This window comes from Nematolebias whitei, chromosome 6, assembly GCF_014905685.2.
Source record: "Nematolebias whitei isolate Nwh7 chromosome 6, NemWhi1, whole genome shotgun sequence".
Taxonomy (NCBI): Eukaryota; Metazoa; Chordata; class Actinopteri; order Cyprinodontiformes; family Rivulidae; genus Nematolebias; species Nematolebias whitei.
In genome coordinates, this window is record NC_056503.1 from 33,296,247 (window position 1) to 33,311,504 (window position 15,258).

General features: G+C 37.8%; 1 protein-coding gene across 1 annotated transcript; it reads left to right on the forward strand.

The window, feature by feature from the left end:
- The first annotated feature begins 1,090 nt into the window (after window positions 1-1,090).
- Window positions 1,091-10,536, forward strand: aadac (arylacetamide deacetylase). Its single transcript, XM_037678220.1, has 5 exons — window positions 1,091-1,231; window positions 3,007-3,235; window positions 3,549-3,618; window positions 5,197-5,368; window positions 9,910-10,536. Exons 1-5 carry the CDS (start codon window positions 1,091-1,093, stop codon window positions 10,534-10,536), a joined length of 1,239 nt encoding a protein of 412 aa, XP_037534148.1.
- The last annotated feature ends 4,722 nt before the right edge of the window (window positions 10,537-15,258 follow it).

Sequence of the window (15,258 nt, forward strand, 5' to 3'; positions counted from 1 at the left end):
GCACGTTGTAGCTGCACTCACGCAGAGACAAGTAGGAGGAGATGTATGAAGGCAGCAGACCAAGAAGTGATTTAAAGATGTAAATGTACCAGTGAGAGAGTCTGCGTGAAGTTAATGATGTCCAGTTAACCAGTGAATACAGGGTGCAGTGGTGGGTACGATAATCACAGCCAGTTATGAATCTTAGTGCACCATGATAGACAGCATCCAACATCTGCAGGGTTCTTGTAGGAGCGTTCATGTAAATAATGTCACCGTAATCAATGGAGGGAAGGAAAGTCACAGATACAAGGTGTTTTCTAGCATTCAGGGTTAGACAGGATCTGTTTCTGAAAAAGAAACCCAGTTTAACTTTCAGTTTCTTTACCAAGTTTTCCACATGGAGCTTTAAAGAGAGATGCGAGTCGACCAAACAAACACAATGACCTGTTAAGATACAGCTCACTTTGCATTGACGATCCTGCCCACAGAGCAGAAACAAGTCACAGTGGCCAATCACCTACACCTGAGAAGAACCGATAAGACAGCGTCTTATCAATAACTTATCAATGGAAAAGCAGCTTATTTGTAGTAAAAAAAAATGTTGTTCCTGAGACTCTTGTAATATCGCCATTTTTTTTTTTGTCACCATGTAAAATTATATCCTGTTAAGAGTGTCAGTTTACTGTAAAGACAGTCAAAAGTAATTCTACTCATCCACTGACTGATCAGTGGTGTCCGCGTGCAGGAGTGGAATCATGAGGCGCATGAGGGCCAAGGTGGGAAGCTCAGAGCTAGGTAGCTGGGACGGTGCTTCCTCGTGAGCGCCGAACGTGCGCGCGCTCTCTCCACCCCACCGACACCTCAGTGAACTCTGCAGCTCCACGAGACAGACATGCAGTTCGGGACGCACAAAAACAGCGAAGAAACCAGCAGAATATGCTCACCGTCACCGACGGCCATCAAATGACACCAAACCACGTGCCGGAAGGTTTAACTCGCCTGGCTCTGACGCGCCTCTGAGCTGTGCGCGCGCCGGACCGACTCGTTAACAAGTGCAACTCTTTAACCGTCCGTGTCCGTGTCCGTGTCTGGACCCACTGGCTGTAAAATGAGATTGGGAAGCATCGTTGTATTCGTCGCTCTCTGCTCTTTGACCGCTTATTATATTTATGAACCCATTCCAGAGGAGATCGAGGAGCGATGGAAACTCATGCTGACCAATTCTTTCTTCAGAACCCTCAGTCACCTGGTGAGACCAAACTTTTATTTTTATCTGCTTTTTTTTTTTTTTTTTTTTGCCCCACCTTTTTGAAGTAAAATATAGCATCAGTCCAGGTTTATTTACTTTAGAGTTCAGATTTAAGTTTATTCTAAAGAGTGAAATTATTCAGAATGTGCATTTGTGTTGTTTGTTCTGTGCAAACAGGTAAGCATGCAGGTTGAACTTTGTTTTTGTTTTTTGCTGATGTAGATATACATGCTGGTTACACCAGATTATGCCAGATGCTAATCCATGCGTTCCATAGCTCACCTGCTCTAATATTAGATCCTATTAAAGGAACTCGCATGAGATGCGTGCGCTTCGCAGGACATAACGGTCCAGCAGATCTATTTTGTCGTTTTGAAACGGAACGTGTTTGTGCATGAGTTGGGCATTGTTGTTTGTCACAAATATATATTTGTTGCTGTTTGTTTGTTTGTTAAGCCACGTTGCAGCCAAAGTGGAATAGAGAAGCATTAAGTAGCTGAGGCTGCCTCAAACACAACTTTGTTTTATTTAATTATATGAATCACTTTTACAGCCTATAATATTTAAACGAGATTAAACTAAAATGTGCAGCAATCTGCGATAAACTATGGTGCATTTACAAAAAAAAAGTGTCCTTTTGCGTAATGAAGCGACTGATAAATGTCCCTTTTTATATAAGTGTTCTCTGTCAGGGAAATAAAATAGTCCGTGACCCCTAATTCACCCATCCAGGGCCCCAGAACAAAATAGTGGCAATACATCAAGTTTTCAAGGCATGGTTATTAAAGGAAATGTAATATTCTAACATTTTTTTCCTGTTTTTTCTGAACAATTTGTTCAGTTTTAAAACAAGGAGGGGGAATAACTGTTATGTTACACACTAAATTCCCAGTTGATTTAACTGGATCCAGTTCTTTCAAGTGTATTTGTATTTTCCTTAAAATGATCAGATCCCTGTCTCTGAAATGGTTTTGTCAGGCTCCAACAACGTTCAGTCAGATCATCTGGACGATTTCTTTTTTTGTGCTGAGACGTTCCGCCTTCCATCCAGAAGGCTTCATCAGTCTGAGGAAACGCCAAACAAAACTGATTCTCTCCCAACAGCTTAGTCCAAAGTGGGATAAAAAACCAAAACAGTTATGTTGGTGCTAAGATGGTCTCTGGGGCACACCCTCCCCTCCGGTGCCTGCCCTCTCCCTCGTCGACAGTCATGTCATACTGGTTCAAAACACCAAAGTCCATGCTCAATAATCCAGGTATAAAATCCAACAATGTTCAGTCAGGTCATGTGGACGGTTTCTTTTTTTTTTTTGTGTGTGTGTGTTGAGACATTTCACCCTCCATCCAGAAGGCTTCATCAGCTCCATTGTTGGATTTTACACATGGATTATTGAGCGTGGAGTTTGCTGTTTTGTCAGGCTGATGTAAGCGCCTGCTCGTTCACGATGTGAAGCGCTCTGTGAAACCGGATGACTGCGATGGGTTTGTCGGGGTGAATGTGGATCAGCTGATTGGCTCCTTCATGCTTTCGTAAATAAATCTTCAACTGTGATTTCTCCAAGTAGATAACCTTAGGGAGCTGCTGACATTTTCTTAGGCAACGTTCATGTGACTCTTCGTTTCATCTCAGACCTTTCTGTGATGCAAATAAACGCATTTCTTCAAACTAACTGTTTTCATCAGATGGGCTGGGTTGCAGCTTGTTTACTTTTAAAAGGATTAAATATGAAACACATAAATCTTCACCTTATATCATTTCTGTTTCCCTTTTCCAGGCGGACCTCAGTGAATTAGTGGGCCTGAAGGACTACATGGACGTAATGTATGCCGTTACTCTGATAGAAAGGATTGTACCTGTGTCTGATGAACGTGTGCAGGTGACAGAAGAAAGGTTTGATGGAGTGGAGGCGGTGGTGTACCAGCCAAAGCTCCGAGGCGGCGACGCCGATCTCAGGAGAGCTGTCATTTACCTGCACGGTGGAGGATGGTGTCTGGGGAGTTCCCGTAAGTTCACAAAGACATCACAGCTCTGAGATTTGAGAGATGGCTACAGAGGTAACACACACTGATGCCATGTGCCCATCAAACAACAATCTCTTTGCATTTTTTGTAAAGTGCACTGGAAATTGACTGGTAACGTAAAACATCAATCTGACACATTTTATGCTTCTTCTGAACGGTTTATCAATCACAGAAAGAATCTTGTATCAGAGGTTTCACATTCAGATCAGATGTGTCCTGTCAGGACTGCATACGTCTGTTGTGGTCATTCTTATTCCTTTAAAATCACTTATTTAAAGTCTGCTTGTTTTTACAGGGATGAGTCCATACGATCTCCTGGCAAGACAAATAGTCACTGAGCTGAACGCAGTAGTTCTGTCTGTAGAGTAAGTACTTCACTGTCAGTCGTTACTACAGCCATGTAAAACGTTTTCCTCACAAAACAAGTTTCAAGCACTAAATGTGCTGAATGTGGTGTACAGAGTCTCACTGAGCTACACATTCCCTCCCTTTTATATATTTTCTGCCTGCCTTCTTTCAGTAACTCTCCTATTTTCTGCAGCTACTTTCAAAGGATAGTTCAGATCTTTTGAAGGTTTTTTTTCAAGGTTATGAACAAATAACATCTTACCTGTTTTTAGATAGCTTGTTGAATAATCTAATTTTGGAGGAAAATATGTTTTCTGACCAGGATGTGGAGCTAATGCCCTGTCTGATTAGATAAGGATTTGCTTGTGAACACTGAGTCTACAAATATTGTCAATTTTAATTGGCAGAAATCTCATGATATTCCTGCCAGAAGTGCTGCAGGCTGACGTGGAAGTGCTACTGCTTGTTGCCGCTGTTTGTGCTTGCAAACGATCACAGAATTTTACATACGTTTTAAATAAAAAATACTCTTCAACCTCTTCAGTAATTATTTTTTCAAATATCTCACTTCGCATCCCTTATGTAAATGTGATGCAGTTTTAAAGCAGTTTGAAGGTAGTTCCATGGATTGCTGTGAAACGTTTGAGAATGGATTAGTTTCTAGAAGGCAACACTTTGGTTTTGACCCGTTTATTACCTTTCCATAGAAGAATGCTTCAAATGATCTGAACTATCCCTTTAGGAATGAAAGCAGCTCATTAAGCCAAGACGTTTTCACTTCAGACCCAAGTTTGGTCTCGGTCACAGCTACAGATTAACTTTGACATTGTTGAGTTTGAGTGCTTTGGTATTTTGTTGCGTTTATGGGTCGTATCGTCTTATCTGTCCGAGCCAAACTCCTCTCTGTAATCTGGGTGAGTTTCAGACCCGTTTAACAAACACAGAAAACATTTCTACAACACACACCAACAGGACTCAAATCAGTGGGAGAGAAATCTGTAGCGTTTTAAGGACCATATTTAAAAAAAAAAACAAGTATTTTCTCTAATTTAAAAAGTAAATTACCAATTTTTTCAAGAAATGAAACAATTGGATGAATCAACTGTTTATGGATTTTAACAAAACACTGTCAGTTTTTTTTTTTTTTTTTTTTTTTAAGGCTTTTAAGAGGTTATATTAAATTCATTCAACCTTTATTTATGCAGGTTAATCCCATTGAGCCTCAGGGACTCATTTGCAAGAGAGACCTGACGATAAAAAAATATTTGCGTCATGTGACCACTGGTCAGTATATATGCTTTTGAGCTTATAAAGCAAAACAACCTTTAAGGGATAAAACCCACACAAACACGAGGAGAACATGCAAACTTCATAGAGACAGACCCCAGATCCAAACCGGGGATTGAGCCCACGACTTTCTTTCTGTGTGACAACAGTGCTAACCACTAATCCACCATGCTGCCCACAATACCTAAATAAATAAAAAGTAAAAGAAAAAAATCAATGTGTAATCAGTGTTTGAAATGTGAGTTGGCTTTAGCGTCCCCAAGCTGACGTTTATTTATGCTTCAGGGTTAATCTTCTGTCTTCTTCAGGTACCGCCTGGCCCCCGCTCACCATTTCCCCGTCCCGTATGAAGATGTTTACCGTGTGGTCAAACATTTTCTCCAGAAGTGGGTGCTGGCCCAGTACTCAGTGGACCCGGAGCGTGTTGCTGTGTCGGGGGACAGTGCTGGAGGGAACCTTGCAGCTGCTGTCTCGCAGCAGGTACAGGATTTATGAGCTTTAAAAAACACACATATATATATAAAAAAGGTCATTTATATTTTTGTGGCTCACATAAAATAATTTTTAAAACAAGATGTCAGGAGACAATTAGCACTGATTAAAAAAAAAAAACTGCATTTCCTGGAACCACACATTTGTTTATTCTTGGCTTTCAGGAGTGATCAGCAGCCATTTGTCAGATTTGACAAAGCTTTAAAAAGACTTTTATGTCTGTTATAAAGTGCCTGTCTACTTATAAATAATGTTGATGAGCTGCTTGACAATGTTTAACACTCAGGAGGTAAGCTTGCCTTGATCCTGGCTTGAAAAGACAGATCTCAGAGCAGATATTTGTGTTCAAAGGATTAATGTTGCTTTAAACTGGAGTCAGTAATGCTCTTAATAATAATGTGGTTCCTGAATGAATAAAACAGTGGTGGAAACAGTAATTAACTCTATAATTATGTAAGTAGTACTTTCTATTAGAGCCCGACCAATAAATCAGTATAACCGATATTTTAAGCCGATACAGATGTTTGGGGACACATCGGTATCAGTGATTATTGTCCCATTATGTGTTAATATAAACACCTGGAACAAGCCGTGTCTTTACTGGCAAAAGGCGTAATTGTACAAAGTATTCGGCAGAGGGCGAATGCAGACTACTTTCAAATCATGGTCGTTCACTTTAAGTTTCACTTTCACTTCAGCCGAAGCAGCGAGCAACACTGTTTAGCGTATTTTCCTGAACAGAGCATGGTACGTTTATTTTAACTGATCTGTAAAACAATCAACAGGAATAAATTATCTTCAGTAATTATCTTAATAATAATTACCTTTTTTAATTATCTTCAACCCGCTTGTCATTAGCTACGTGCCTCTCAAGTTAGCATGCTAACAATTAGATAACCAGCATAGACTATTGCCTTGTAAAACTTTATCCGGAGCAATAAGTCTAACGTAGAGGTAAAATATACTGTATCAGTGTTAGTAACGTTATCTTTGTTGTCCTCAATGAAATGCATTGTTTGTCTAAAATCTTTACTTCGCTGCAAAGAAAAAAAGAAACGCAGCTCTAGTCAATAGTAATGAGGCCTTCACCATACATGACTGACTGTTTAAACAATGAACAGGGAAGGGTGCTACGTTGTTTAATTTATATTTTCGTAACACACTTGATAACTTTATGGTGTATAGAGGAGGATAGAAGATGTGAACACACATTAGGAAGACTGTTTCAAGACTTCACGTGTTAAAATAGGTTTAAAAGTATCTGGTTACTTTGACTCTTGGAGGTGGACAAAGCTCAAATAATGTCCTTTCATTAAATCAGTTATTGGCTTTAGCCTGCCCCTCCCAGTATCAGCATCAGCGATAGCCAAAATTTCCATATTGGTCGGGCTCTACTTTCTATGACAGTACAGCAAAAGAAAAAAAACAACTATATTTTACTTATGTTGTGTGCAGTCCACGATAATAAAGTTCTGGATGTTTCACAGTCAGGGTGAAGTGGAACAAAGCAGCTTAAGTCTCACTTTGATAAAACGTTGTCGCTATGATACTAAATGCTTCACAAAAATAGTTTGCTTAATTTTAAGGAAGAATAAAAATAGAGTTGCTTAAACCACAATGCACCAAATGAACTACGATTTGCCAAGCGGAAGTAATCTTTTACAGCGTCCTCTGCTCCGTAGTGGCCATTAACAGAGTATTGAAACCATTATCTTATCAAGAAGAAGATACATCAACGATAAATGGGTTATAAAGTATAAAATATCTTCTTGGATGCACTTACTGTTATTTTACATCATATGGTTGGTATAAATATTTGTATTTCCATTTTAGAGGCTGGTATTTGAACAGACAAGCTCACAAAATGAGAGGAGACATCTCCGCGGTACAGTGGACAAGAGGCGCATGAAGAGATAAAATGAAGGCTCAAAGAATAATCCTTAGCAGGGCAGGGAGTGCTGAAGATAATCTCTCAGGAATTTAATTTTGCAAAAGTGATCTGGGTGGAGGTTTTCGGTGAATTCTCAGATACTTTCCCTGACCTTTGGTACAGTTCACTTGATTTACAGCGTTCATTGCAACTAAAGTAGAGCTGAAAGCGCTAATCAAAGTATCGACCTATTGCAGTTATTTTAGATAATGCGCAGACTGAGAGTCTAACATGGCATTGCAGGGAAACAAGTGGTGTTTTGAGAGTTTGCTGGCTCTTGTGAAGACAAGGTAAAACAAGTCATCCAAAACCAGTGCAGGTTAATAAATAATAACCCAAATGAGTCAAGACCTTGGAGACTCCCATTGCTCCTCAAATCAGACTAGAAGCTTGTCCATTCTTTAACATTCACATGCCAGCCTCACTTTCTGAGGATGGTGCCCTCCATAATCTTTATGGTCCAAAAGGTAAATAAACATCTGGGCTTAGTTGGTACAACAGCAGAGGTTCTTTGACTTTAATGCAAACCTTTTGAGGCTGCTTGGTGAGGAATGAAAAGGAGTCCTTTGGAAGTGTCAATCTAACATAAGCCTGTCACTTTGATAACAGTTACTGTTTTAAATGTGCTATATAAATAAATGTGACTTGACTTGTCACGATAACAATGTTTGCTGGGCGATTGTTTCAGAAATTATTGCGATAATCGATAATATTGTTTGAAATTTGACAATAATTAGGAATTGTCAAATTTAAGAAGAAATGTTGGTTAATTTGTTTTGAGTGTAGTACCTTTTTTGACCACCGGATGGCAGTATAAGACTTTTAGAACCGAAGGATGGATAGTGAGGGAACGAGCAGCGTGTCTCTCTAAGAAAAATGGTAGGGAGACCCCTTGACGTGACATGGGCTGTCTCTCTTTCTTTTTTTGGTTCTCAAAACGGCAGACACTCGGTGTGGTTTGAGCTCTTTAGCATAGTATTTTTCACACAAAGCTTTTAATAAAAATGAATAAAAAGTTCTCAGCTTCTTTTTGCAAAGAAAAACAACTTTTTACAGGAAGGCACAGGTTTCAACTGTGAATTTTGGCACTTTAAGAAGACGGAGGTTTTTTCCTGCGGTCGGCCTGTTAGCTTAGCTCGTAGCTTAGCTTCTCAGCTTAGCTGCTTTTAATGATCCAAAAATACGATTTTGAACAGTTAAAATGGATTTTAAAGAGAAAATAGAAAGGGAGGGGTCAGTGAAGAACCCTGGAAATGAGTCTTTTGTCATCCAGTGTCTTCAGTAGAAAGAGAGAGGCACGAAGAAACGATAAAGCCGATAAAAGAAAATGAGGTCGATAATTTTCATTTATCATGCGATTAATTTATTGTTTATTGCGACAGGCCTAATCTAACAGTGTTTATTTGCTAGGTTTTTTGTCACACATAGACACAAGACTGGTTAATTTGAATAGATCAATGTTCACAGAAGTGGGATTAATGAACATAATTATCTTACCTGTTGTAGATAGCTCTTTGAACAACCATACGTTAAAACAACATTTTAATTCTGAGCTAATGGCTAGTGAAAGTAGAGCCAATACCAACGTGGGCTGCAGACTTTAAAACAACTCCAGTATCAATATTAGTGGTTTGTTCAAAATCTGATTTTTTTTTAAACCTTTAAACTACTGTAAATGTTGCATTGCACCTTCATTTTACAGAGAAAATTACCGGTATTTGCAAGCTCAACTAGAGGCTTGCAGCAAGGCTTGCTGTAGCATTAGTGGTGTAACCAAATTCACTTCCTGCAGAAATGTCGAATTTTTACCTTTTCACTTTTTAACTGTACTTTTTTAATTTTTGTACTTTTCATGATTTCCATTTTACAAATATATTATATTTTACAAATGGCAATATTAATAACTGACCATTTTAAAATCCATTTTACAATTGATTATTAAAATTATTATGAGTATTAAAATATTATATTTTACAAATGACAATAAACAAGCTTGATTCCAACAGTTAATGCTAAAAGCTTTAACCAAATAATTTATGTGCTCTATCGATGATGACCGTCTCAGAATCATATTTTAGATGAATAGGCACAAACATGACTTGTAGCAATTTCTGTGTTTGCTAAGGTTGATTAGTTATGACAGCCATCTTGAATAAGGTTCCAAAAGTTGTAAATGTACATTTGATTATTAATTTCTGGGAGTTTTATTAAAATGCATCCAGTGGTTCACAAGATAATTTGTTCAGTCGGACCCCCCTCACCCCCACCCCCCCACCCAAGCAATAACATAATACCCACCTTTCATCTTTACAGGTGATCAGGATGGTGACTAAACTTTTTATTCTCAGCACCAGTATGGTTTTATCTAATTTATTTTGTCTTTAAAATTGGTTCAATGACCATCCAGCCAGTGCAAAATATTGTAGTCCAGAACTTTTTCTGAGAACTGTGCTGACAGCATTTTTAGTCGACAGATGAGCCGTCCTTATTTCAGTTGCATCTATTCATAGGCCACAACTGGCACTGTTAAACCTCTAAAATACAACCTTTCACTTCTCTTTTAAAATGACACCAACCTATTTTTGTCTTTTTTTCACAGTTGCAAAATGAGCCTGCTCAGCAGATTAAGTTAAAGGCTCAGGCGCTCATCTATCCCGTCCTGCAGGCGCTGGACCTCAACACGCCATCATACCAGCAGAATCAAGACATGCCCATCCTGCCACGCACCCTCATGGTTCGATTCTGGAGCGAGTATTTCACCAGAGACAAAGCCCTGTTCAGAGCCATGATGGCAAACACCCACAACAGCCCTGAGTCTTCCAGGCTGTTCAAGTTCATCAACTGGAGCGCCCTTTTACCAGAAGCATACCAAAAGGACTACAACTACAGTGCTCCTTCAGTGGCGCAAGGGATTGGAGGGGAGGCAGCTGGGATGGATGGACCTTTTAGGTCTCTCGCTGACCCGAGGGCATCCCCGCTTTTAGTTCCTGATGCAGATTTATTCCCTCTACCCAAGGCCTACGTTCTGACATGCGAGTACGATGTTCTTAGGGATGACGGGATCATGTACGTCACACGGCTCCGCGCTGCCGGAGTCCAAGTGACCCATGAACATTACGACACGGGGTTTCACGGAGCCGTGATGTTCACCGTGTGGCCAACTGACTTTCTGATTGCTCGTCGCATGACAGACAACTATATTAAATGGCTCAGAGAAAACTTGTAAAGCTCGAGTACTTCCTCCTGTGTTCCTGCACCGTGGCGCTGACGATCAGTTGTGTGCACATTTTTCCAGTGTGGTGTTAAACTGCTTTTGATGTACGTCTGTGGTTATTCACATTTTTTTTGTGTGTAAATATACATCACTCTTGCAACTTATGCATTTTGCTACATACAGTAAATACAGTTCAAATATTTGATTTTTAAACGGTAATCTTCTTATTAGGTTGTTTGACGCAAGATGATACATTTTTCATCGTCAAAGCATTGCTCTTGCAAACAAACACCACATTAATGTCTAAATTAAACTGTAGATTGTTGCAGTAGTATTGGGAGTAAAATGTTTAGCACGTTAGCTTGTGCTGAACATTGCTTCCACCACAGGACCTGCTAGCTGATCCAGTGTTCATTGTATCATTGTTGGCACCAGCAGGATGTCATGTGACCTCCTACAGGGATTTAACGTTTCGTCCCTGAAGCAGGGAAGGATTTTTGAATCTAAATGTTTGGCCAGTGTTAGCGAATATCTTAGAGTTCCCCTCTTGCTGAAATCTATGTGTGGAGTTTGACTAGCTGCAAATCAGGAATGCTTTTGTATCCAAATCAAAGAAGTGATCTTTGTTGAAACTTCTTTACATTTAATCATGATAAGTCGGTGAAATTAGATTAAATACATTCCAATACAAAAGGCCTAATATTAAACTACTTATGCATATTGTTGTTAATGTTAGATGAGTATAATATTATACGTATGTTAAAGAAATGACTAGTTTTTACGAGCGAGTTTGGTTTAAAGTAAAGATTTGGAGCCTTATCTTTACATGCGATCAAAAATCATTACAGTCTGTACGTTAACCTCTTTCTTTGCTCAAATATAATTTTATTTTAATATAGCACAGTTGGCTTTAAATAGGTTGACCCCCCCCCCCCTCAGCAAATAAGGTTGCTTATTATAAAAAAAATTAAAAAATGCTTATTGAGTTTAATAGTTCAATTTGGCAAACTAATTCCTTTGAGGCCTGGTGATGACATAGAGCATAAAACAGAGTTTAGATAGAAGATTTAATGACTGATAATAAGAACATAAAATCACCTCCGATTTCTGTTTATATGAGGCTAACTTGCTTGTTTTAGTTGGCTGAACAACACCGTGACCATGTTTCCTGAAATAATGTTTAAAATATTCACATTTTGTGATTTTTATTTTTGTCAACAGATGAGATCATCCTGCTTTTCACATGAAGGCAAGGTCATTGGTTTTGTAAATATGACCAAGATTCGCTGTTTCAGAAGAGCTGCAGTTGAATATGAAACAGCTATGGGCTGGTTTTTAGCTTTATGCTCATTTGAAAGTCATTGCGAGAACTTGTGAATAGCTTGTTTTTAGCACTGATACATTCTTCATGTTATATATTATAAAAGCTTAACTGCATGGATGTTTTGGTTGGACACTTCTCCATTCTCACATGTAAATATGACAATATTTTCTTTTGGTCTATCTGATGGAAAACCTTTTGGCATCTTTTTTTTCTAATTTTGTGTTACGCAACAATAAAATGACTGGACGTTTTGCTGATGATTAACTGTATTTTAATCATGTTTTATTTGACGAGGGAATGTCGTGATAGAACAGAAGAAAAATATTAAAAGTTTCCTGTTATGGTGAACACCGCATGTAAGATAAGATAGAACTTTATTGATCCCGCAGGAAATTGTTGTGCCAGAGTTTTAGTGCAAAGGAATATACACAAGGAATCACACAAGACAAAAAAATAATAATAGAGAATATAAAAATACCAACAATTAAGGTGTAAAACAGGTCAGGTGCTGACAGAAACGTTAAAGAATTCATTGTGGTGAAGGATAAATTTTATTGTCATACTTTTAATGAAAGGGGGAGGAGTTGAAAAGTCTGATAGCCACAGGGAGGAAGGACTTCCTGTTCTGTGGAGCACCTCGGTGGTCTCAGTCTACGTTGTAGAAGGTTGATGCGGCTCTGGACACATTTAGTGAGTGAAGGTGTAAAAATATCTCTACTTTTAACATAAAGGTTGCAGACCCGTGTTCTAAACAGACCCTCATGTACTTATAGCAGTCCACAGTGTCCACCTTAGTACCCTTAATATTGATAGGGTTGGGGGGGGGGCTGATCTTCTTCCTGTAGTTCACCTGCAGCTCTTTAGTTTTTCCAACATTGAGTTGCAGGTGGTTCTGTCCACACCACTCCACAAAGCTGTCCACCACACCTCCATACTCAGCTTTGTGGTCACCAGTGATGCAGCCCACAATGGCAAAGTACAGTATATATATATATATATATATATATATATATATATATATATATATATATATATGTATATATATATATATATGTATATCAACCTTTATTTAGACAGGTAAATCCCATTGAGCCTCGAGGACTCATTTACAAGAGAGACCTGATTTCAACAAAGAAAGATGACAACAATGGACAACAGCAACAACAATAAACAATTATACAAAGTCATACTGCAGGGTTTTTTTTTTTTTGTTTTGTTTTGGTTTTTTTACAAATAGGATGGCTAAAAGGAAAAGGTAACAAAAAAACAGCTAGATTCTAAGGCAAATGTAGAAAACTAAAAACAGGAACATGTCTGCATTGGTCCCTGCCAGGAGTCTAACAGATTCTTAAAGCCACTTAGAGAGGTCAAGGTCGAGAGCTTCAAATCTTTTTGTAATATATTCAGGAGCGGAGTATACGTATATAGTGTATATATATATATATATATATATATATATATATATATATATATATATATATATATATATATACACGTGTGTGTGTGTGTGTGTGTGTACAGTATATTCTTGGCATACAGCAAGAAAACAAAATCCTATATGGACTGGCTCAGACAAACTGTCCTTGGTGAGTGTTGGATCATTTTAAGGTTTAGGGTAAAGTTAGTTGAGTACAATTAAAGTGCAATTAACATATAAACCTGCACCAAAATCTACTTGTAATCACATTCTTACCCATTAGGGAGAAAAAAGTATACAGATGTATAAATGCAAATACTAGAATAAGAGAAAAAGAGCAGCATTTACTAGGAGACATAAAAAAATCCAGCCAGGGATTGTTGGTGGTGTGGTACATGGAAGCTATGCAGTCTGCCAGAAAAATCAGGAGAGAAGACCAGAGTATTTGAGAGCTTTTGAGTGAAAGTGAAAAGCTGCCAAAACAAAGGAGTTAACAAAGTTGTATAACATTCCCTGGTATGAGACATAATTTGCAAAAACATGTCTACAAATCAGCTAAATCCCTTTAATTCCCTGCTCTAAGCCATCCATCCATGTTTGGGTCTTGGCTGAAGTCCTGACACATCTTTTGAAACCATAAAAACTCTTCTGAAAACACAGAGGAGCTGTCTCGAGATGAAATAAGGAAATCAGCTGACTCCCCTCAAAAGACCAGTAGGTATTTCACAACAACACCCAACAAGCAAGGATGTGAGTCAGTGAATTAATTCACCTTTTCAAACATTAAATATAATGTAGTTCAAATAAGAGATATTAGGGAGGGATAATCTGATTATAAAATACTGTTTTCTTAGCATTTAAACTGACTGAACATTTCCCAATCGTTCGATAGAAAACTATTTTGTTTTTGTCGTGCCGCACATTGTTTCATTTCACTGTGCGCTGTGTCTAAAACCAAATGATACATTTATGTGGAAAACAAGGACCTGCTCACAAATTGAAAAAAAAGTTTTAATTTGTGTGCTTTGACCCTTTTTAATTTTTTTAACCATACTTATAAGAGACACTAAATGAAAAAAATAATTCTATAAACAATATTTCGTCTAAAATTTGTTAAATAAAATGTATCACTGTTTTATCACAACTTTTAAAGTGGATTTGTTGCAACCGTATTAAGTAGTAAAAATTAAGTTCTGTATTTACCCAAAGTAAAGGAAGGAGGATAAATTACTGATAGTGATGATTTTGATAGAGTCGGATGAAACATAATAAAATATGACAAAGTCCATGCTCAATAATAAAATAATAATAAAATATGCCTTTTAAAATAACAAGACTAAATCGTATCTTAGGATTTACTCAATTCTTTCACATTTATTAACAAAAAAAAGAACAGTCTGCCATGTTAGTTTATAGTCTTACATTAAAAGTTATACAGTTCAGTATTATTCATAAATTTACAATTATTAAAGGAACTGTGAGATTCATGAACACCTTTCATTCGTTTTCAGATAACAATCATAACTCTTTTTAACATCTGATAGAAAAAAAATATATAGGTTCAAACACAGTACCTAAAGGAAGGCTTTTACCTTAGCAATACATCTATCCATTATATGTGAAGCTTAGACAAAATTGTCATGTAATCAGAGTAATATGCACTAGACAATACAATTACATTATACAGTACATTTTGAAAGTATTAAAGTTGACACAACATTAAAAACAGAAAGTGAATGTACACATTGTGATTAAAAAATATGCCTATTTATATAATTTCTGTTGGGGTTCTGTGGAAAACCTGTACAGTGAACATTTTCTCAGTTGTATAGCCTTTAGAATTTTAATCTGATTGACGAGCGAACAGCTAGTCTGAACTGAACGTAGATTAAAGTGGATTACTGCTTTCCTAAAACACGTCCAATGAAAAAGTCACTTTGGTTTAATCACTTTGAAGGCGTTTTTATATAAATCTTTCTTTGCTGTCAATTTT

Coding starts and splice junctions, on each gene's coding strand:
- aadac (XM_037678220.1), top strand. CDS start 1,091: ATGAGATTGGGAAGCATCGTTGTATTCGTCGCTCTCTGCTCTTTGACC. Junction 1,232..3,006: donor TCAGAACCCTCAGTCACCTG/GTGAGACCAAAC, acceptor TCCCTTTTCCAG/GCGGACCTCAGTGAATTAGT. Junction 3,236..3,548: donor ATGGTGTCTGGGGAGTTCCC/GTAAGTTCACAA, acceptor TTGTTTTTACAG/GGATGAGTCCATACGATCTC.